Below are 20,174 nucleotides of genomic sequence, written 5' to 3' on the forward strand. Positions count from 1 at the left end.
TACCGGTAGTTGAAAAATAATTTGCTGCGTAGAACGTACCGAAAGGCCCCAGCATTCATTTTCGACCAAATGAAGAATTATATACAAATAGGAAAAAAAAATAAAACACTTCGACAACATCGACAAAATATTTATTGAGAGTAAGAAAAATACAAAAATATCACAGTCAACCCTCTGCTATAACGATTTGGCTCATTATATTCTTTTAATACACTGATAGTAAAAACAATCAGATCAGGAATTCGAGTATCAGTTCTTATCATTTATTTCTTTGGTTTTAGTAACCATCGATACAATATCCTTTATTTTTTTCAACTACGGCTTTGACAAGGGATATATTTACAAACACCGTCCCCAGTGCAGATGATTCGTCGTGCCAAATACGAGTCATTGTATGACCCAATATACGAAGCCCATGCGACACAATCTGAAATAAATATGAAAACTGAGACATTCTAGAATAATAAAGAATTACAGGTACTCTTATGATATTACATATCTATCACTTACTGGAGGTGTTTTTTTCACGTAATAAACTTTTGATGGATTTATGGCGGCATACACTCTTGGTTGCGTTATAGCGGTCTCCAGTGCCTCATTTAGAAATATGTGTCTCATCAACACCTAGTAACAAAAATGATCGACATAATATCCGATCTTGTTTCCTCATTTCCGAAATCAAAATTCAAAAAGGCTACCTGAGTTTGCACAGCTAGGATATGGTCACCAACCGCACCCAGCGCTAATTTCCGATCGCTATTATTGTCAACAAGTATCACCGGGCACATCTGCGACAAGGCCCTACGTCCCGCGGAGTACCGATTTTTCGACGTGTCCAGTGAACTGCGATTTGCGCCGAACTTTGTTTCTTTAGGCTGGTAAAAGGCACTCAGCGCGTTGTTGAATATAATGCCAGTTTTTGATCCGACAACTCGGGAACCAAATCTACATTAAACAACATCATTGGATTTTGTATATTACAGCAAAAGTCTTTAATAACGCCACCTTTGGGACCGATGAAAATATGGCGTTATAACAGATTTAGCGTTATAAAGAATGTTATTTTCATAGAATTAGGGCTTAGATTGAAAAGCGAGCAGTGGCAATAAAAAGGATGGCGTTATAACTTGACTGTACTTGGTAAATTGAAAGAATGTGTTCCCCATCGTTGACACTTACGTGGATGATAATGACGTAGATACGGACACGACATCCCCCTCGGGACTGATGATATTAACATGGCTTACAGCAGTCGGTCTAGAATCTTGGAATTTATCGAAATCTTTTTCGTCAGCGGGCGAAGCGGATATGCGAGACTTCTGGACCTGAACGGCGTACGCTAACGATGTCAGCATTTCCTGTAACTGATGTTTATGATACCGTAGATAATACAAACAGCACATATATATTTCATTTTATTCATTGTCAAATATTTTTTGTTGATATATTTTGAAGTTGATAAAACAGATTATTCTACCGCTGTATATGATTCTGTTTCGCTATCAGGGTCGCCTATTTCTTGCGTATGTGCTTTTACTTGTCGCAGAATCTCGACCATATTGTGGTACGTGCGAACTGTCTGCGGGCCCTCGAATAAGTCACGACTCATGTTGAACGCTTGAAATACGAAGAAAAGTGTCGCGAAGCAACGACTAAAACGTACGATTTCCTCTCACGATTGCGCGCAATTTCTTTTAACGATATCAATCAATTACATGCATGCCTAAGGAGAACTGCTCGTCCTTTAGAAGGTAAATTTCTAAACGAATTATCTATGTTTAGTCAAGAGAGGATGAAAATAGCTGGGTTTGGCTGATTAGATCACCTACCCTCTAAAAGGTTTATACCAAGAACAAGAGCAGGTCCTACACTCGGTGACGAGGTAGTATAAAGAGTATGCGATCCACCGTTGACCTGAGCCTTTATCGGATCTCGCCAAACAGCTTTGTAGTTTTCCAAGTCTTTTCTTGTAATATTGCCACCTGCATGGAAAAAATCCACCATAACTATCATATCATCTGCCGTAAAAAAAGCTTTGATTAATAATCATCACCACAGTGCTTGGCGATATTCTAGTCTGGCGCCAAATAATGATCGATGAGCGAATTAATTCAACAAAATGTTATGTTCTTTTATCACTCGGCAGCAGTCGAAACAATATAGGCTGAATAGAAAAATTACAAAATAAAAATGGATGCTTCATTGTACAAATTATCGGCTGTATCCAGAAATGCATTCCTGGCCAATGGTCGTTGGCCGACGATAGACTACAAATCAATATGTGGCGGTAGCTTATCATAATCCCAAACTTAAAAATGTCATAATCAAATTTTTATTTCGATGATACGTACAGGATGTACGTATCCATCGGACCAACAATTCAACAATCTTTGATATTATGTATCAGCATCATAAAGTATAGTCTACCAGAAAACTCCTTACCTGCGGAATTCACGTCGTCGACAATATCGTCTGTTAATGGCCCATCATAGAATACCGAATCTCCGGCATTCGCAATTGTTCTCAACGTGTTCAGGAAACGATTCCTCAGCAATCTGTCGCCTTCTTCTCTCAGACGACCAGTCATTGGATTGATGAAGTCGATGCTTTACAGAAATAGGATCTCAGATGTTATCACAACCATATATATTTTTAAACAATGTTGAAACAACAAGATTTCGTGCAAAGAAAACAAAAACATATACTAAACTTAACTTTGAACTCCAAACTTTTTTCGATTGAAATATCGATCTTACCCAAATGATGGATTTTGTTCGATGGCGCATTGGACATCTTTCATAGATTTGTACAAATGGGCGCCGATTTTAATTCCTTCTTCGGCAATTTTCAGCACAGGATTGAACAGTTCTTTCCAGGTCAAACGCCCGAAGCGTTCGTGCGCCTGGCGGTAACCTCTCAGTTCACCGGGTACCCCGATTGACATACCACCTATAAACAAATATTTCCGTTAAGCCGGTCCTAGAACGTGTGTTGAAATCGCCGCTATGAGTTTAGTACCTGTTGATAGAATCCTCGGATTGGAAAGCAGTAGACTTCGGTTCAAAACAGATGCCGTTTCTCTAGCGTCAAGCGTGTATACTTTGTTGTCCGATCTCCATGAAATAAAAAAAAGAATCAGACAACCGTTATGTTGTTGTTATTCTTTCAAATGTGAAATACGTAAACACCTTTCAAGGGCTTACTTTCTGTAATAAGTCATTAGAAATCCGGCGCCAATACCAGAACTCTGTGGGTTCGCTATTCCCAAACATAACAACGTTGCTATAGCTGCGTCTATGGCAGACCCGCGTTTTCTGGCCATTATTTCACTAGAAAGTATAGATATGGATTATGTCAGATACCACGGGGTGATATCAAAAATTCAAAAATAATATCTTGGGTAAATGGATTTGGAAATATAGGTATGAGTTCGGAGAGAGATACCCAAAGCAAGATTTGTATATGATAATAATAACTAAAAGAAACCGAATGATAACGAACAAACAGAAGACATAATTTATGCTATTTATCTGCTGTGTTTGTCTATAGAACAAGTGCGAGGTACATTGATATCAATCAGTCACAATTATTTTCGAATTGAGAAGAGTTTAATGACCGAACTCATTTCATATAGGCTTCTAAACATTTGTGTTTGAGATATCTTTTTGTTACCCCAATAGCAATCAGAGAATTCACCACATCGTTCTGTAATTGATTTCCTGATGTATGTCTTCCGAATGTGTTCAATTCAAATTAAAAGCCTATTAGTGTCTAAACGAATAGTGGTGTCCAACACTATGTTTATCGCTTTCCTGGCAATTAATTATACGCTGCAACCAACGCTTGTAAATTAAATGTAACCATAGAGCCAACACCAGACAACCGACGGCACAGGGTTTCTATCATTATAATGTATATTACTTACGTTCCAACTGTTGAACAGATTTTTGAGTTAGTCGAAACAATTGCAAATCTATAATTGACCGTCCCGTCTTGACAAGTTCGCGATTCTGCGTATCGATGTAACTCATCCTGGTAACTGAAAGAATCCCCAACATCTGTGGCATTGCTCGCTCCGAATTCATCTGACGGTCCGATGCCGAATACGAGCCCGACGGTGATGATGAGGGCGCCCACGATGAAGGCCCCTAGACCGACCAATTGAGGCACTCGACGACTGCGACTATAAGAGGAAGTTGTACTAGGTTGTATGGCGTATGATATTTTCCTACAAGACACAACGATGGAAACACAATAGGCAACATGTATCGTGAATATGCGTGAAGAGAATGGAATTGTGATTTCAATTCGTGCGAAACACAGAAAAACAACACGAGTTCGGAATAAATGAAATACCGAATGCTTTGATTGAAGTCGATTTCTTGAATTGAATTTCTGATCTAATGTTTATTCAGTTTTTCTAACCTAGGGTCTTGTGATTTGTACCAAGCGGGAAGGAGCTTCACGATCGAGATGAAAAGGTTTCTATGAAACGGTATTTAGAAACAAGACAATTGCCGTTCGAGTTTTTAAAAATCCAGTATCAGAGAGCATTAATTTCGTCAAGAATCGAAGCGTTTTCACACAAATGTCAAATGATGTTTCCCCGAAAGAACAGGGACAAAAAAGTACAGACGATTGACATGCTCGCTTGACGACATGGTAGAATGGATTTTAATTGAAAGTTTCTGTGTCAAAATGATATCGATAGCAATGCGTGAATACATTTCAATTTGATTAATGTTTTGAAGGGTTTTAAGATTTTTAACTTGGTGCCAAGCTATATCAGGATCTTGGATTATTTGATTTACAGACGACAGCAAGATTTATTACCCATAGGCTGATAGTGGGATTGAAATTGAATTATGCTGTATTGAAATTGAACGGAAACATATAAGAGATAAGGATACATGTTGACATGTGCGAGAGCGAATTCAATGATTATAAAAGTTAAAGTGACGTGCTCAACTTGGGCGATAACGTCGAATCCATTGCCGATGTATTCATCATTCATACTTTCGGCCCGAACACCGAATCCTATCACAGAACATACATGAAATGCGGATCCGACTAAACTTAAAAAATATATAGGCCTATTAAATATATGTGTTGCGTCCTGCACAGTTATTGTTTATCTAGAACCTACACGTATAATAATCACATAGGCTTTTACATGATGTGTTGATATAATTCCACTCGATCGTTACAATATTTGATTAAGAAAACCATCAGTATTATGACACTTATGAATACGCATATACGGTCGGTTTGGTGCAATTTTCGTAGTACTCGGATAATTCATTTTATCATCGAATACTTGGTAAATGGTATATATGTTAATTGCATGTCGTATCACAACATACGATGAGCTTTTTGACACTAAATTTACTATTAACGAATGTGTTACTTTGTTAAATAGAAAACATGTATGATGTGATGAATATGGTAGATGTCTGGGTAGCTTTAACTTTATGATATAGATGGCTTCATAATTTCCTCCCATAATGTCAAAGTTTCCTTTCCCAGATGAATGGTATCATCGGATATTCCCGCCTCTCGTTTGTACGAATGAATACAATATACATGGTTTGTTCAAGCCATGGACTCTGGGTGTACTCATTCATTAAACCGGAGATTCCGTTTGCCTCCAATCGTACTCTTTTATTGGTCACGTGACTTTTTGGAGATTCCAAAACCTCCTTTCTGTCGAGGTGGTGTGATTCGGATTTTGTGTGGAGCCAACCGGAGATATCGGATGGACATGTCCTCGGAGGTCATAAAAGAGTACACCCGTAGAGTCCATGGTCGAGCGCAACATTGTTCAATCCGGTCAGCGTGGCTGACTTAGCAGGGTGATCGTCTCGAGACAGGTTTTGAGATCGAATCGTCGCGAGTGTGACTGCCTCACCCACCGGTGTCCGAAGTCACCCGTAAGCGCATTTTGTCATACCAAGGACTGTGGTCCAAAATCTTCGACCGTACCGACAGCAAATTTTCATCGTCTGCAGAAGTGCCGTGACAAGGCATTGTTGAAATGTAATCGTCATCCATGCGTTCACAAATGAAAGCATCGATCACTGTAGCAAATAGCTCGGGGTTATGACGTATAAGTATTATTCTAGTGATAAATGGATTCTGTTTTGAATTAATCTCATTTGTCAAGTGCTTACTCCAAGAATTAATACGAAGTCACACCCATCAGTTTTAAGATACATTGCGCACGTCGATTTAGCTCACATGCATGTACCTTGGAGTAATCATTTCAAATGATTACTCCAAGCATGTACATAGCCAAGAAATCAAGGGAGTCTTTGATTACATTCATGTTCGAGTTTCAATATCGATACCAGTGAAGTGATTAAGTCACTGAATGAAACCTCAAATAGTAATTACACCGAAACCGACCAAGTGAGGAAACCATAATTGTGATAATTTATATATATTCACGATCCAGAAATGTAAAGTCAGTAATGCATCCTTTCTTAATAAAGGGGAGTTGCAACAGTATGAACTTCTTCGTGATATCTAATAGATCACGACAAGAGAATTATTCCTGACATTTATGATATCAATGATTAATCAATTTACCAACGAGATCGCTGATTGTCTGTCATTATGATGGTTAATGGTTAATTCGCAACGTATTCGCGGAAAGCTTTATCTCACGTTCGACGCGGGTTTGTGTTTGATTTTTTTTCGAGCCGTACATGTAACAACTGAACACGAACGATGCCATAATCCCCCTCTCTCTTTCTTTCTCTCTCTCTTTCTCTAGTCGCAGATAAAGAAAGAAATTGGATGCATACGCGCGCAATATGATACTAAAATCGAAGAGAAACTAGTAGCGATTGATGTATCAATGAAAATAAATGAAGCCGTGATGGAACAATGTGCTATGCATTTCTTAAAATGCTTCATCATATTTAGTCGAATAGTCAATAAGTATAGATCATCTTAGATTTCCGATGATGGAACAACCAAAATCTAATTCATTGCTAGCTAGGTGTTGCGTGTTGAAGTTAGTACTACGAACGCATGAAAATTAAAGTGTGATTTGCCATAACTTTGATAAGCTCCGCTGGCCATTACGCGATGAAAGGTCCTAAATCATAACTACACGTATTTGTAATTCCCACAATATGAATGTTAAATGTCGCCTGATACGTAGGAGCAACAATGATCGACTAACATCGATGAATAAAGCTCGGTGAAGGTTGAGATCTGATTCAAGTCCGCATCTGTCTGATTATGCAGAATGTTATGAATCAAAGACTCAATTGTTTTTCCACCCACGTAATTATAACTACCGGTATAACAGTTCATAAATCACTAATAATGCGGATAGACTGAGATGAGGGATCCCATATTGATCCAGAAACACCCTGAACCTTTACCGATGGTTAATCAAACATGATTTGTATAACATTACATGAAACAGATAAAAAACGGAATAAAAAATATATAGCCCGCCGATTTCAATTATCATATACATGGTCTCTGAAGAATGAGAGACTCAGAAATAATATCGTGCGCAAAAAACCGCTTTCACGTAGATAATTTTGTCTTTATTAAATCGTAAATTATTCCAGTGTTATCGTCATTTCTCGTCGTTCGTGGGACATACGTTTTCTCAGGGGTAATCTTTTTCCATTCAGCGAGCTGTGGACCTTTGATTAGCTGCGGTCGTCCATTATTTACCGAGAATAGATGCGGGCAGTGCGGTGACATTGCCTGTGACAAACATGCATAATATTTGATACAAGAAAGAAATACATAAGGAAATATGATGTTGACATATCAGTTCAAGTGTAATCGTATAAAACATTCAAGGCATGAAAGGGAACGGGCAGCAACAGAATTTAAATCTTTTCGGATAATACAGACAACAATCCTTTGCCATAATGAACCTCATTATTTCGAGATGCAGTTGATTCAAAGCGGTATCCCCCAGGTGTACGACTTCGTTTCCATGTAAGACATGTTCTCCTAATTGCCTCCTAAACGGGATTCCCGTACGTGGCACTGCACTTCCAATTTTAATTGGGTTCCTGTCTTCAGAATTTGGCTCGAAATGAAATCCTTTGTGTATTCTGGGTTTTTTTTATGTTAACAGGTGCTCGCGAATGATAAGACACTTTTTCCAAATTAACGGGTTAACCATCCGTGAATCTTTGGTCGTGTGTTTCTCCGGGTTTTTGAACGTGCACGAATGTATTCTCCAGTCATCCTGTAGAAAACCTAATCTATCGACGGCAAAAGCAATTTAGAGGAATATTTTAGACACAGAACGATTGTAATTGTATAACCTTCTGAATTATTTAAGAAAAAACATTAAAACAAACTACTCTCCCAGTCGCGGTGTCAAACAAATTCCTATACTTTGCTGTAAAATCTTATTTGTTCTTGCGACGCATGGATATTACCTGTCTCGTCCGTTATACCGGCATATATAGCGACAAGAATTGTGAATGTGAGAAAGCGAATCAACAATCTTACTGGAATGATGAAGTGAATAATATCATCGCTGATGATGGTAGCAGTAATAGGGACGACTGATGGTGATAACAATCATATAATCAGCGATGGTTTTCTTTTGGTAGACATTTTCTTATCGAAGACATGTCGACCAAGTGCGGCATAAAATCGCAAAACCGGAACCTATGAACCTGCACATTTTTTTCGTCATAAGTCACACATGATCTTCAGAAAGTCTCGCGATTTGGGTGCTTACAATTCAACGTGAAAAATGATAATCATGGCGTTAAACACGAAAACCGTATCAAATACACGTAGAATTTCGATTCTGGTTGAATTGCTAATCACAAGTCCGTGACTTATCTTTTTCAGTTACCACCATAAGAACTCAAAGATAAATGCACAGAGCTATTAACTTTTCTTCAATTTCAACATGAAATTATCGATCAGAATTGGAAATCACCAACATATAGATTATAGAGATCCCAACATGGTTTCTGTTTGATTATTTACCACCATTACATTTGTCTGTGGTTATTTGATGGCAGTATCATAATTGATAACTGATATATTTACATAAACCTCAAGCATACACTCAATTCACTTTATGAATGGCTGTTAATTCGGTGTAAAACCATTTTACAGAATCAATAAAATGATGCTTTTTGTAAACTATTTTGACACGAGCTTTTGTCGTTACAATTTTTCAGAGCTCATGGACAAATCGAAATGAAAAACGAGTTTACCGAGTATCGTGCTGAATTTCGAGTCCGAAATCTACACTCACTAGTCAAACGTAAAAAAAAGATTTCTGCACAAAACGCGATCCTTGCATATATGTAACATTTTGACGGCATTCGTTTCTGAATTACGTTTTGTTGACGAGGTAATTAATAGAGCTGACAGACATATCGGCAAAACCATTATCAAAGAGCGCCAAGATTACCGGAAATCATTGCGGTTTGTCATGCGATCATCCGGAGAGACGTGAACGGTGGAACTTACAGTATTTTCAATGACAGTTCACAAGCAAAAGTATGCTTTCTTAATGACACGCTAGCAGTCATTATTACAGTGATGATTCTTATCATTTATGATATACGATAATAGTGGAGGCCTATGTATTTCATACGTACATCAGATATGGCTTGAATCCGCCGTCAAATTCATAATGAGCTAGGTCTACGAGCTGACACATGACTTCAATCGTGATATACACACCGATAGAATCATGAATACTCACAAGACTTCAGAAAAAAATGTGTTTAATTCGAAATATTATGATTTGACAAGTAATTTTTGTTTCAGATACAATGGGAGGCAATGTGAAATCGAAAGCAATAGTTCGTACGACAAGCATAACCGATATCTTACCACATTTCAAAACGCCCAACTCCGTTAGAAAATGGAGAGATCCTCTTTTAGCATACGAACATATATCTATAATTCGAACAACTCCCATGTTCTCCATCACAATGCGTATATTTTCAACAATCTATATACGTTCGTTATGAAAGATCACCTCAGGTTGTCAGTCTATTTTCATTGATTTGTTATACAAATACGTGGCTGCCATATTATCTTAATTCAAAGGACAATAAGGCAGATGAAAACCATGTCCTCCGTTTTATTTCTATATCGTTAAATTTATTTTTTCATTCTGCCAATAGCTTTTGTGACAAAAATGAATTCTTACTTGGCTCGGTTCAATGTCAAAAATCAATGCCGCCTTGCATTTAATCGATTCAGAATCTAAACTTCCCTTCTTATCGCTTTTCAACATAACGCAACCGATAATATGTTTACATACAAATCCTACGTAAGTACGTACGCATTTGGCTTTCATGTCATAAAATTAAAAATAGATGATGGGTAATATTTTTGAAATGGCAGTGCTATCGACTGGTTTGTATATATAGAATATTTAACGTCAGAAAAACATTTCTGGTGATAGTTTTTCATCATAACAATATGGTTCGAAAATGCGAAAAGGCCTTTAGAAGCGACAAGAATTCAAATACGGCTCCTACATCTATTTTCAGTCTAGTTTATAAACAACTTAGAATTGATGTTTACTTTCATCCTTAACTTAAAATCTTACCTTTTAGGTCCATCCCTCGGCATTTCTTCGGCAACTAATAAGCTTTGTTGTAAAGCTTTGCAATAAACGACATATTATTATCACCTGTGGATGCTTAGAGGCTTACGGCAGTTTTCTGATGTCAAACTATTAAACGTGGCGATGAGGACTGTGATACTCAGCAGTGTTCGGTGGCATCGCTACATAAAACCGTAAACGCGTGTACCCGTTTCCGCAGTAACCACCCCATCTTTTATTGTATTTTGGCATACATGTCAGGGGCGGATCCAAGGGAAGGAAAATGTCAAGTTTCCCTGAAATTCCACGTATGTAAATGATACCTCAAAAAGTTTAAATACATATGCTTGTCCTCTGAAATGATGAGTTTACGATTTCCGATGAGCTTTCTTCCGAGATGCCCTTTTGTATGACCCTATTTTAGGGGTGCACTCCACTTTGATTCAGACCCGAGATCCGTCCCTGATATTAGCATGATTTTTTTCATGGAAGATAACTAAGTATCGAATAGGAGGCATCTTGGCTTATTACTGATATGTAATTGAATTGTTAAAAGAATTCCCATAATTAACATTAGCCCTTTCATACAGTCGTTTCTTTTTGAAAGTACATACAATACAGTTAAAATTCACATAAACTGTTTCGGTGTATTTTTTCATCACTCGTCATTATCATGTTCAATATCATCATTAATAAGACTAAAAATATCATTTTGACATGAGAAAACTCGGTCTGCAGCAGATGTCGATAAGCTATCAGCGTTAAAACATGGAGATTTGCATTTAAGGCGCCTAATTCTTAACTCACATTTCATATCATTGCAAATCGGAGGAATATTCTTAAAAAGGTTACTCTTGTTAACTGTTGAAATTCATTTCTTACCATGGGAAAAGGCCACGTATAACATATGAAATCTTAGAGTAATCATTGAATGAATCTTGCTACTGCTGCTGCTTAACCAGCATTTCAGCTATTCTCTAAAACTTTGAAGTTCTCATGTATATATGTTTTGTCAGTTTTTCTCTCTTGTTTATACAGCTTCTTTGATAAAAAATGATCGGAATTTTTCCGTTCGTCTGTGCAACGATACTTGCCGTTACTGTCGATGGTCAAGTCAACGTAAACATTTGTCCAAGTAAGTACGATTCATTCTTAAGCTCTGATATTGAGATCCTTGCATTGAGCCGTTTCCCGTATACCTGGGATTCCATTAATATCTTACAGACCGGGGTAAAAGATTTTTCGTAAAAGATGTCGAGAATGCGTTTAACAAAGTGAAAGACGTTTTCGAAGGTCCCGTTAAGAGCTGGTTTGAGGAATTTTTTGAGATTGATATCAAGAACGTCAAAAAATCATTTACGTGTCAAGAATACTGGATGACCAACCTACCAGAGCACATTCGACGGCGCCCATTAAAGAATTTAGTAATACCGGGTAAATCTATAGCGGTAACAATATTGTTGTATTGACTGGAATTTCCTAAGTGATCTATTACGAAAAAAGAATCTTTGATATCGATCAAATCGCTTTTTTATCGAAGACAATTAGCTATTGATGCAATTGACGCCGAGATTTGTCCCAAGTCGGCTGAATTTAGCCTATTTACCGCTTCTCTTCCAGGGTCCCACAATTCGTTCACAATCGATCATGAAGTAAAATCCGGAAATAATTTTGTACCAGGTGAATACGGAGCTGCGGAAAGATGGATGAAGCTTGTTAGACCGATCGTCAGGGATATGTCGGTAACGCAAGATATGAATGTGATGCAACAGCTACAGCTAGGAATACGGTATTTCGATATCAGGACCATTTTTGGAAAACCGCGCGACAATGCGCCCTTGGATTTCTATGCCGCCCACGGTCTGTACGGCGGCCCATCTATACAAAAGCTCCATCACGTGAAAAACTTTCTCGATACGCACCCGCGAGAAGTGGTAATTCTTTTTTACCAAAGGTTCCACGAGATATCTCCTCAGAGGCATGAGGAACATGTTTCTTTGATAAATGGTGTGTTAGGTGACAAAATCGTCCCGTGCAACATATTCGACCCAAATAGGTCTTCTTTGGAAGATATCTTGGCAGCTGGGAGACAAGTTCTCGTCATCTATATGGGCAGATTCTGTCACCCGAGATTATACTTGGACAATCCGTTCAAAAGTATCAATAAACCGGGAGATTTGGTAAAATTTATGGACCAATCGTTACAAACGAGAACCAACCAGCGGTTGCACGTCCTTCAAGCGGTTATGCAGTTCAAACCGGATGCAATTGCTACATGTCTGAAGTTTAAATGTGCATCCTTGAAGACGTACGGTAAACGGTCGAATGCTCTTCTTGCGCAGTGGCTCAATGGAAAAAAGAACTTGAACATCGTAATGGTTGATTACGTCGAATACGCTGGTATTGTTAATGTCATTATTGCTAAAAATTACGAATAAAGTAGTAAATCAATGTGTATATCATAAGTTCAAATTTAACAAGATGCGGATTCCAGCATTCAGAACCTTAGAGATGGTCATATATATATATGTATTTGAAAATATCAAGTTAACAAACAAATTCAGTAAAAACACAACAAAATGCTAATAGAATGTATATATATTTTTAGTGCGAAGCTGAAAATATTAATTCTCAACAAATCGATGCTGATATTTCATAAATCAGATGCTGATATTTCATATCATAAAGGTACAAATGTGTCTAGAAAAAAAACAATAGTGTAAATATTTTGCTAAAAGCTTGATAAATATTCTCTCTACGGTATATCTTTCAAATCATGTGACCTTCTCCAAGATAATGCTTTTGCAAGGATTGTCCGATGAGGCGCTCTGTCATTGGAGAATTGGGTCTTAGTGATTTTCTTTCCAACAAAAGTGTTCTGTAATAGGATTATACGTTTTTATGAACGACAAAACCTTCATTTATGTATAACTAATGTTGTATGGCTATGGTACTTTCAGGTTTAAGAGCCTGGGTTCCCCTAAGAAAATGGATTTCAGTCCTTACCTGGCCAAGGCATGGTGCTTTTTATTGCTTGATTTCAAACAGGAATGGATAAGAAAGAGGTTAAAGATATCTCTCTGAAACGAATTAAACGAATAACCGGTAAATCGCAGACAAATACATGTATTGCAGAAAGCCAAGGAAAGGACACTGATTATACCTGCGCATTGCTACCACCAATTTCTACAATTCTGTATCTTATGGGGTTAAACAGCTCAACTGCTTTCTCAAAGTTTCCTTCATCGTATGCTTGAAAAGCTTCGAACATCTGCTGTCCAACTTCATGGGTGATGCGTTTGTTTGTTTCTGATAAGTTATTACTTTAAAACAAAGATGAAATTCATGCACAACTAGGGGTCCAAGATCACCATGCCCACTTGGTATAATGTTTGACAATCTGAAAATTTCATTATTAAAAGCCCCTGTAAGCAAATGATACAGTAATCAATAAGCTTGAAACTCACCACAAACATGCCATGAACTAGAGTTTTGCAATTTATAGTAATTTCAAATTAAGCATAGGTACCGACATATGGAAACACATTTCATTCCACTATTCAATGCCCCTTCTGAACTTATACTAAGTAAAAACCTGTTGGTATTTTCCTCCAAAAAAAACTTGCATGAGGACGAATGACACTAAGATGGTTGCCAATTGTGTAAAAATTGTCATATCAAAAAACCCTTACAAACTTCAAAAATGTGCAATAAGTGGCAATTTAAATGGCTACCAGTCGGCCATTTTGAATCTGATTGGGGGCCAGTTTGTGGGCTGCAGATTTATCTAGGGTAGCATCTTCCAAACTTCCCAAAATAAATTGATTGACGGATGAAAAGTGAATATGCAATAGCCTGGTGGACCAAGTGGGCTGATAAAAGTAATGAACTGGTTATACTCATAAACTTGAATATGCTGCACAAACCTAACATAATTCTTAATCGATTCCATGAATACATCTGCAACATCTTTCTTCTTTGCACCAAGACAAGCCATCAACAAATGAATGTCATTGAATACCAAGATATGATCCTCCAAATGTGGACGGCATATTTCAAACAGATCATTCCACCGACTTCCAACATCAACACCTGTAACATTGAATACCTTACTCTTAATATGAAAACTTAAACCTTTATCAAATTGTTATGACAGGAGGATCATACCTTCCATTTCTAGTCTAAACAGTAATGAACAAGCATCAACAATGTCTAATAAGGCACCTGATTTGACTCTCTTAGCAACCTAGAAAGAAGAAGCCATAGTCCAGTGAAATCCAACATTAAATCTTCGTAACCATAAACAGACGACCAAGTCAAATTTGCTAATTTACCTGGTTATCATAAAGATTAAGAGCCGAGTTTGTTTCTCCCTGAAATACCGATAGGAAAACTGCCGTGACTAACTTACTAACTAATAAGATTCAGATTTCCAAGCATTCAACAATTTCTTACCTTTTCTAGATAGAAAACAGCCCAATGCCAGAAATTATGACAAGCTAGCATACCACAAATCTAAAATAGCACAATGAGGTTTAAGAAACAATGACAAGCACTTCAGTGATATTTGGAGGCTTTGGTACATAGATCTTTTGAAGGGGGCTCTGTGATTGGCAACATGACAAACAGCATCTTTATACATGTAGCCTACATACTGTCCAATCATTCATAGTTCTAGTCACAAATGAAATTCCTTCATCTGGTCGGCATTCCATCTCATACACATGACACAAGGCATGGGTTGACCAGGCATCGTTTTTGTTGAATTCCAAACCTTTTTTGGCAGCAATTTCTGCTTCAGAATAAAAATTTGATTCCACAAGCCCAAAAGAATGCATACCGAATAGATACCTTTAAATAAAGGAAAAGAAGTGACGAATTAAGTTATGTACCAGTATTCTATTTACTGTTGGAAAATATTTTCAAATGGATATTTCATTTTCATATAAACATACCCATATAATGGCTGATTCTGTTTCCAAAGAGGTAAAGTCCTTGCAATGGAATCCCTCATTTCAGCCTGCTTTCCAAGGTAGAAGTATGTGTCATGTGCCATCTTAATAGCCGTCATATCAGTAGGATGCTCAATTAATATGTCTTCCCAAATTGCTGCAGCTTCATTTGAATATCTTAAAAAATATCCAGACCAGAGCTATAAATACTTAGATCTTGTTTAAGAAATTCAAGGAAAAGTAATGAAGCTTACCCATCAGTCCAAAGTTTTACAGCATTTACATGTTTCCTTTCCCTTTCAGTGATGTTTGACTTTTCAGCAAGAGTTACCATGGAGTCGATATAAGACTTGAAACCTAAATCTACTTTAGCCGATAATCCAGTCGCCATGCATGTCAGTCCATTTTCCAAAACATGTCCCATTACTTAAAAAGATTTTTGGGTAAAGAATAGCCACCAAAATTTAGTTCTGAAGTCAGAAATCATCTTACCGAAGCTAGGATCTGCTTCCTTCAGTTTCTTTAGAGTATTTTCTAAACCACCAAGTTGAGGGTCATCATACCAGCTAACATACTGTGTAAGAAATGAATGGAAATTGTGTATCAATCTATGTATGGTACAGGTATATGTGATTTTCAAATCATTGATCAGGTTTACCTGAGTAAGACTGGCATCAAACATCTTGGCAGCTTCATTGGACGTTGTCGATAGTGGTAGTCCTTCATCGCGCCAAGCCTGAAAAATTTACCAATAAATAAAGATTATTTGAATTTGAATTGACTTGATAACCGCATACATTTTTGTTGAAACATCATGAGCTTAATTATCATAACTGAAGCTGGCATCATAAACTGAATATGAAACTACTATTTTACCCTACCTGGCAATCTCTAAAATGTCTATGCATATTATGAGAGGCGATAGAGTACCGACTATCTGGAAATTCGCTCAAACAAGAAACACGGAAGTGTTCTGAAAACTTGGGAAAACCCAAAAACCAGGAAGTCAGTCGACCCGCGCCGGACCTAGCTACGACTGCCGACTGCAGCAAGTTTTTTAAAAGTTCTTTTGTTTTTTTCTGCAGATTTCCTTAATTTGACTATGTTGAGCCACTATAGAAATTGTGCGGTAAGTAAGCTGTTAACCTATTATCTGACAAAGACAAAGTAGTTCGAGGCAGGCAGAGCAGGGCCTAATAATATAGTAGTTACCTAGTCGTTGGTGGTAAGTTTTTTATAATCGGATGGGCTTGAGGTTTGTGAAAATATCCGATCGTGAAACTAAACCACAGACAGGTTACTGACTAGGCAGGGCCAATCAGCCAATAATGCAATGTCGAATGGTCAAAGACAAAATGTAACTTTTTTCGACAATGTCGTTTTTTATCACTTTTAGGCGTGGAGAGACCAAGGTATCATTCTTTCAACAACCAATGATGAAGTTGCGAAGCTTTATGATGCTTGTATTGCTCAGGTAAACTCACAATGAAATGATAGTCTACCCCGGCCCCTCGATACCTGAATTCAATAAATCCCTTTTCACATTAGTTCTGTGCTCAGGGGCTTGTTACGATAGTTGGGGTTCAAAATCAAAGATTGACCATTAGGGCCTACCACCTATAAACTTTAAGAGAATAACATTATTTAGTATTCCAATCCAAGAATTGGCATTCTTATACTTCACTCTTCTTCGTGACCCGGCCATCACTCCAGTTAGCTCCCTTTTCTTTTTTTATAGGTACCTAGGATACTGGGTCGAATCGTTGATTCGGACCCCCTGCTATCGTGACAAACCCATGGTTCTGGGCTTTGCCATTAGAAGAAAAGTCTGTAATTCATTGGAAATGTTATATTTTTCAGTCAGTTGGATCATATGATGATCCTATTATGGGTGATTTTCCAACGTGTTTGAAGAAGATGAAAGAAGCAGATCCAAATTTTGGTATTGTATGAAATTTTTAAATATCATACATGCTGTTTTATTATGGTGAATGGCACAATGAATGCATTATTTAGGCTTCTTTCAGTTTTGACCTATGTACTGGAGAATGCATCAGACTGTTTGGGAACTGGAAGATCAGCTAAAGTTGATCCTGTGATGAAGTCGAACATTGAGTATATGGTTTCACTGGCTGCTAAATCCCCTAACATCACAGATAGAGAAAGAAAACATGTAAATGCTGTAAAACTGTGGTCAGAAGGGTGAGATTTTTATTGGTATAAAAGTCCTATCGTAAGCTAAATAATTGAGAAATCTAAGAGAAATGAACACAACTCAGATACTTTTAGTGCTTATCATGATTCCTAATACAATCAATGCAATTGGTTTTGAACAGTTATATAGAAAATGCGACAACTGTATGGGATGATATCCTTATCGACCATCCAACTGATGTTCTAGCAATTAAGCTGAATCATGCTTCATATTTCTACCTGGGTAAATCTGTGGAAATGAGAGACAACACTGCTCGTGTTTTACCTCACTGGAATGATACAATGCCTTTATATTCGTAAGTTGGTCTATTAAGTACAAAATATATATCTTATCATGATGGGACTCTATGCTCTTATCTTGGCTCTATGCTGATAAACTTAGTCATGGGTCTAGTTCTTGTATATGGTTCTGGCTTAGGATTGATTTTCGTCAAGGATTTTGAACTTTGTGTAAAAAATTTCATGTCCGCTGTTTAATAATTTCATTGCACTTCAATATTTTAATCTATTTCTTAGATACCGGTACTTTTTTATTACCGGTACACATTTTTTGCAATGTTTGAAATGACATTCTATAATAAACCCGTGACATTTCAGTAATTTGTTGGGCTATTATGCATTTGGGCTTGCTGAGACAAATCGCTTTGCAGAAGCAGAAATATTATCAAAGAAAGCCTTGTCATACAATCGCTTTGATGGCTGGTCGACTCATGCATTGATACATACCTATGAAAATGATTCACGCACTGAAGATGGCATCAATGCATTAAGTGGTACAGTGGATGACTGGACTGTAAGTACAAATTGGATGATGATCTGGACTTGAGAGTGTTGGTTACAAAGTTTTGTTAAGATACAAATTCCTTCAATTTGTAGGCATATTGTGGACTGGCAACTCACCTCTACTGGCACTGGGCTGTGTTCTGTATTGAAAAGGTTTGTTTTTGATTAATCTTGAATCATATTACCTTCACTAAAAACAATTCATGATTCTTCAAAAATTCTTCTTGTCTTGAAAGACTGAAGACAGCTTGGAAAATTGAAACTCAAACTTTTTTTTTAGAAAGACTATGAGGGGGCACTTGGAATATTTGATCTACAGGTACCGGTAACTGAGAATAAAAGTCATGTTTGGTATCATAACCAATTATTGTGTGTTAGAGATGCATGTTCAATGTTTCTGTAATCTCTGAGGCAATGACATTTTTTTAAGGTTTCTAAAAGGGCCACAGCTGATTCAATGTTGGACATGTTGGATGCTACATCTTTACTCTTTAGGCTAGAAATGGAAGGTGAATGGTTTGGCTTTTGCTTTTTTCATTCATGTCACACACATATTCATATAATATCAACTGTTTTGATTTACTTGTTATCACAATTAGGTGTAAATGTTGGTGATCGATGGGAAACAGCTTATGAACTCTGTCGTCCACATTTAGATGACCATGTGATAGTTTTCAATGATTTCCATCTGTTGATGGGATGTATAGGAGCCAAAAAACCAGATGTAGCTGAAAAATTCATGAAATCTGTGCATGACTATCTAAGGTAACGTATGAGTAAATATGTTCATTTTCATACACACACATTGATATACTGGTATTTGATTTTAAGGTTAATGAACTTTGTTATTTTCAGCAATGAATCATTAGAGACAACGCAACGTTTAACCAACGAAATAGGACTACCACTTTATAAAGCACTACTTGCCTATGATCAAGGGGACTATGCTACTGCTGTTGATTTAATCTACCCCATTAGATACAAATTTCATGGTGCAGGGGCCAGTCGTGCTCAAGTAAATTTTAGTTCCTGCAATATATGATGCAAAAACTTGAGTTTTCTGTCTATTGATAAAAATGATTTTTCATTTTAGCGAGATGTTTTGCCTCTGTTTTTGATTCATGCAAGCTTAAGATCTAAAGAACCTAAACACCAAAGGATTGCTAGGTAAGTTGTAGACGTGTTATCATGTATAAAAAACACCATCATGTATCTGTCATTTCTTCCTCTTGTTTGAAGGTCACTGTTGATGGAGAGAAAAGCAATAAGAACTAATTGCCAAATGACAGAAAATCTTCTGCAGAAGAGTTTAAGTCACCACATTGTCAATGAGCATTGAAGAAATCATGCCAAGACCAATATTAATAGCCACTTTATTAGTCACCTAATTCATAGTCACAGTTTATTTTGAGGATTATGATGAAATTGATAAGCTTTATTATATTCGATTAAAATAAAAATTTATATTTTTTTCCTGAAAGAATAAATTATCTCTAAAAAAAGAATTGGTATTTCGTTATTTGTGATCTGGATTTGTCAATGTTGTCATGAAAACAAAATTTGTAGGGTGGAAGTTATGCGGAATAGTCTTTTTACAGCAGTTATATTTCATTATGTCAATAATTGGGGCTCGAACCTAGCTGTTAGTGAAC

At 37.1% G+C, this 20,174-nt stretch overlaps 4 protein-coding genes across 4 annotated transcripts; 2 read left to right on the plus strand and 2 right to left on the minus strand.

The window, feature by feature from the left end:
• Nucleotides 1-126: 126 nt before the first annotated feature.
• On the minus strand, nt 127-10,703 carry LOC141900310 (scoloptoxin SSD14-like). Its single transcript, XM_074787140.1, has 12 exons — nt 10,577-10,703; nt 3,926-4,228; nt 3,204-3,329; nt 3,019-3,113; nt 2,757-2,949; nt 2,443-2,606; nt 1,830-1,982; nt 1,478-1,617; nt 1,180-1,364; nt 699-945; nt 511-624; nt 127-427 (listed from the first exon to the last, which is right to left on the minus strand). The coding sequence occupies exons 1-12, from the start codon at nt 10,597-10,599 to the stop codon at nt 278-280; spliced, it is 1,893 nt and encodes a 630-aa protein (XP_074643241.1). The 5' UTR covers nt 10,600-10,703; the 3' UTR covers nt 127-277.
• A 923-nt stretch (nt 10,704-11,626) lies between these two features.
• On the plus strand, nt 11,627-13,011 carry LOC141899057 (PI-PLC X domain-containing protein 3-like). Its single transcript, XM_074785210.1, has 3 exons — nt 11,627-11,708; nt 11,798-12,007; nt 12,194-13,011. The coding sequence occupies exons 1-3, from the start codon at nt 11,627-11,629 to the stop codon at nt 13,009-13,011; spliced, it is 1,110 nt and encodes a 369-aa protein (XP_074641311.1).
• A 145-nt stretch (nt 13,012-13,156) lies between these two features.
• On the minus strand, nt 13,157-16,503 carry LOC141899837 (tetratricopeptide repeat protein 38-like). Its single transcript, XM_074786398.1, has 13 exons — nt 16,407-16,503; nt 16,184-16,261; nt 16,018-16,099; nt 15,780-15,951; nt 15,529-15,702; nt 15,229-15,424; nt 15,029-15,088; nt 14,908-14,946; nt 14,741-14,819; nt 14,500-14,665; nt 13,737-13,896; nt 13,580-13,653; nt 13,157-13,451 (listed from the first exon to the last, which is right to left on the minus strand). The coding sequence occupies exons 1-13, from the start codon at nt 16,431-16,433 to the stop codon at nt 13,343-13,345; spliced, it is 1,416 nt and encodes a 471-aa protein (XP_074642499.1). The 5' UTR covers nt 16,434-16,503; the 3' UTR covers nt 13,157-13,342.
• A 22-nt stretch (nt 16,504-16,525) lies between these two features.
• LOC141899838 (tetratricopeptide repeat protein 38-like) lies at nt 16,526-19,988 on the plus strand. The gene is made up of 13 exons (XM_074786399.1): nt 16,526-16,654; nt 16,922-16,999; nt 17,386-17,467; nt 17,553-17,727; nt 17,862-18,035; nt 18,337-18,532; nt 18,616-18,675; nt 18,803-18,841; nt 18,953-19,031; nt 19,122-19,287; nt 19,378-19,537; nt 19,616-19,689; nt 19,762-19,988. The coding sequence occupies exons 1-13, from the start codon at nt 16,628-16,630 to the stop codon at nt 19,859-19,861; spliced, it is 1,410 nt and encodes a 469-aa protein (XP_074642500.1). The 5' UTR covers nt 16,526-16,627; the 3' UTR covers nt 19,862-19,988.
• The last annotated feature ends 186 nt before the right edge of the window (nt 19,989-20,174 follow it).

Source organism: Tubulanus polymorphus, chromosome 2 (assembly GCF_964204645.1).
Source record: "Tubulanus polymorphus chromosome 2, tnTubPoly1.2, whole genome shotgun sequence".
In the NCBI taxonomy this organism is placed as follows: domain Eukaryota; kingdom Metazoa; phylum Nemertea; class Palaeonemertea; order Tubulaniformes; family Tubulanidae; genus Tubulanus; species Tubulanus polymorphus.

Excerpts from the sequence above, each read along its gene's own strand:
- LOC141900310 (XM_074787140.1), bottom strand. The coding sequence starts at position 10,599 with ATGCCGAGGGATGGACCTAAAAG. Across the intron at positions 2,950-3,018 it reads TCCGAGGATTCTATCAACAG|GTGGTATGTCAATCGGGGTA; the intron begins GTACTAAACTCA and ends ATTTGTTTATAG. Across the intron at positions 2,607-2,756 it reads GAACAAAATCCATCATTTGG|CATCGACTTCATCAATCCAA; the intron begins GTAAGATCGATA and ends ATTTCTGTAAAG.
- LOC141899057 (XM_074785210.1), top strand. The coding sequence starts at position 11,627 with ATGATCGGAATTTTTCCGTTCGTCTGTGCAACGATACTTGCCGTTACT. Across the intron at positions 11,709-11,797 it reads CAACGTAAACATTTGTCCAA|ACCGGGGTAAAAGATTTTTC; the intron begins GTAAGTACGATT and ends AATATCTTACAG. Across the intron at positions 12,008-12,193 it reads AAAGAATTTAGTAATACCGG|GGTCCCACAATTCGTTCACA; the intron begins GTAAATCTATAG and ends CTTCTCTTCCAG.
- LOC141899837 (XM_074786398.1), bottom strand. The coding sequence starts at position 16,433 with ATGCATAGACATTTTAGAGATTGCCAG. Across the intron at positions 16,262-16,406 it reads GACATTTTAGAGATTGCCAG|GCTTGGCGCGATGAAGGACT; the intron begins GTAGGGTAAAAT and ends TAAATTTTTCAG. Across the intron at positions 13,897-14,499 it reads TCGATTAAGAATTATGTTAG|TAATAACTTATCAGAAACAA; the intron begins GTTTGTGCAGCA and ends TTTGTTTTAAAG.
- LOC141899838 (XM_074786399.1), top strand. The coding sequence starts at position 16,628 with ATGTTGAGCCACTATAGAAATTGTGCG. Across the intron at positions 17,468-17,552 it reads AGAAGCAGATCCAAATTTTG|TTTTGACCTATGTACTGGAG; the intron begins GTATTGTATGAA and ends GGCTTCTTTCAG. Across the intron at positions 18,676-18,802 it reads CTGTGTTCTGTATTGAAAAG|AAAGACTATGAGGGGGCACT; the intron begins GTTTGTTTTTGA and ends CTTTTTTTTTAG.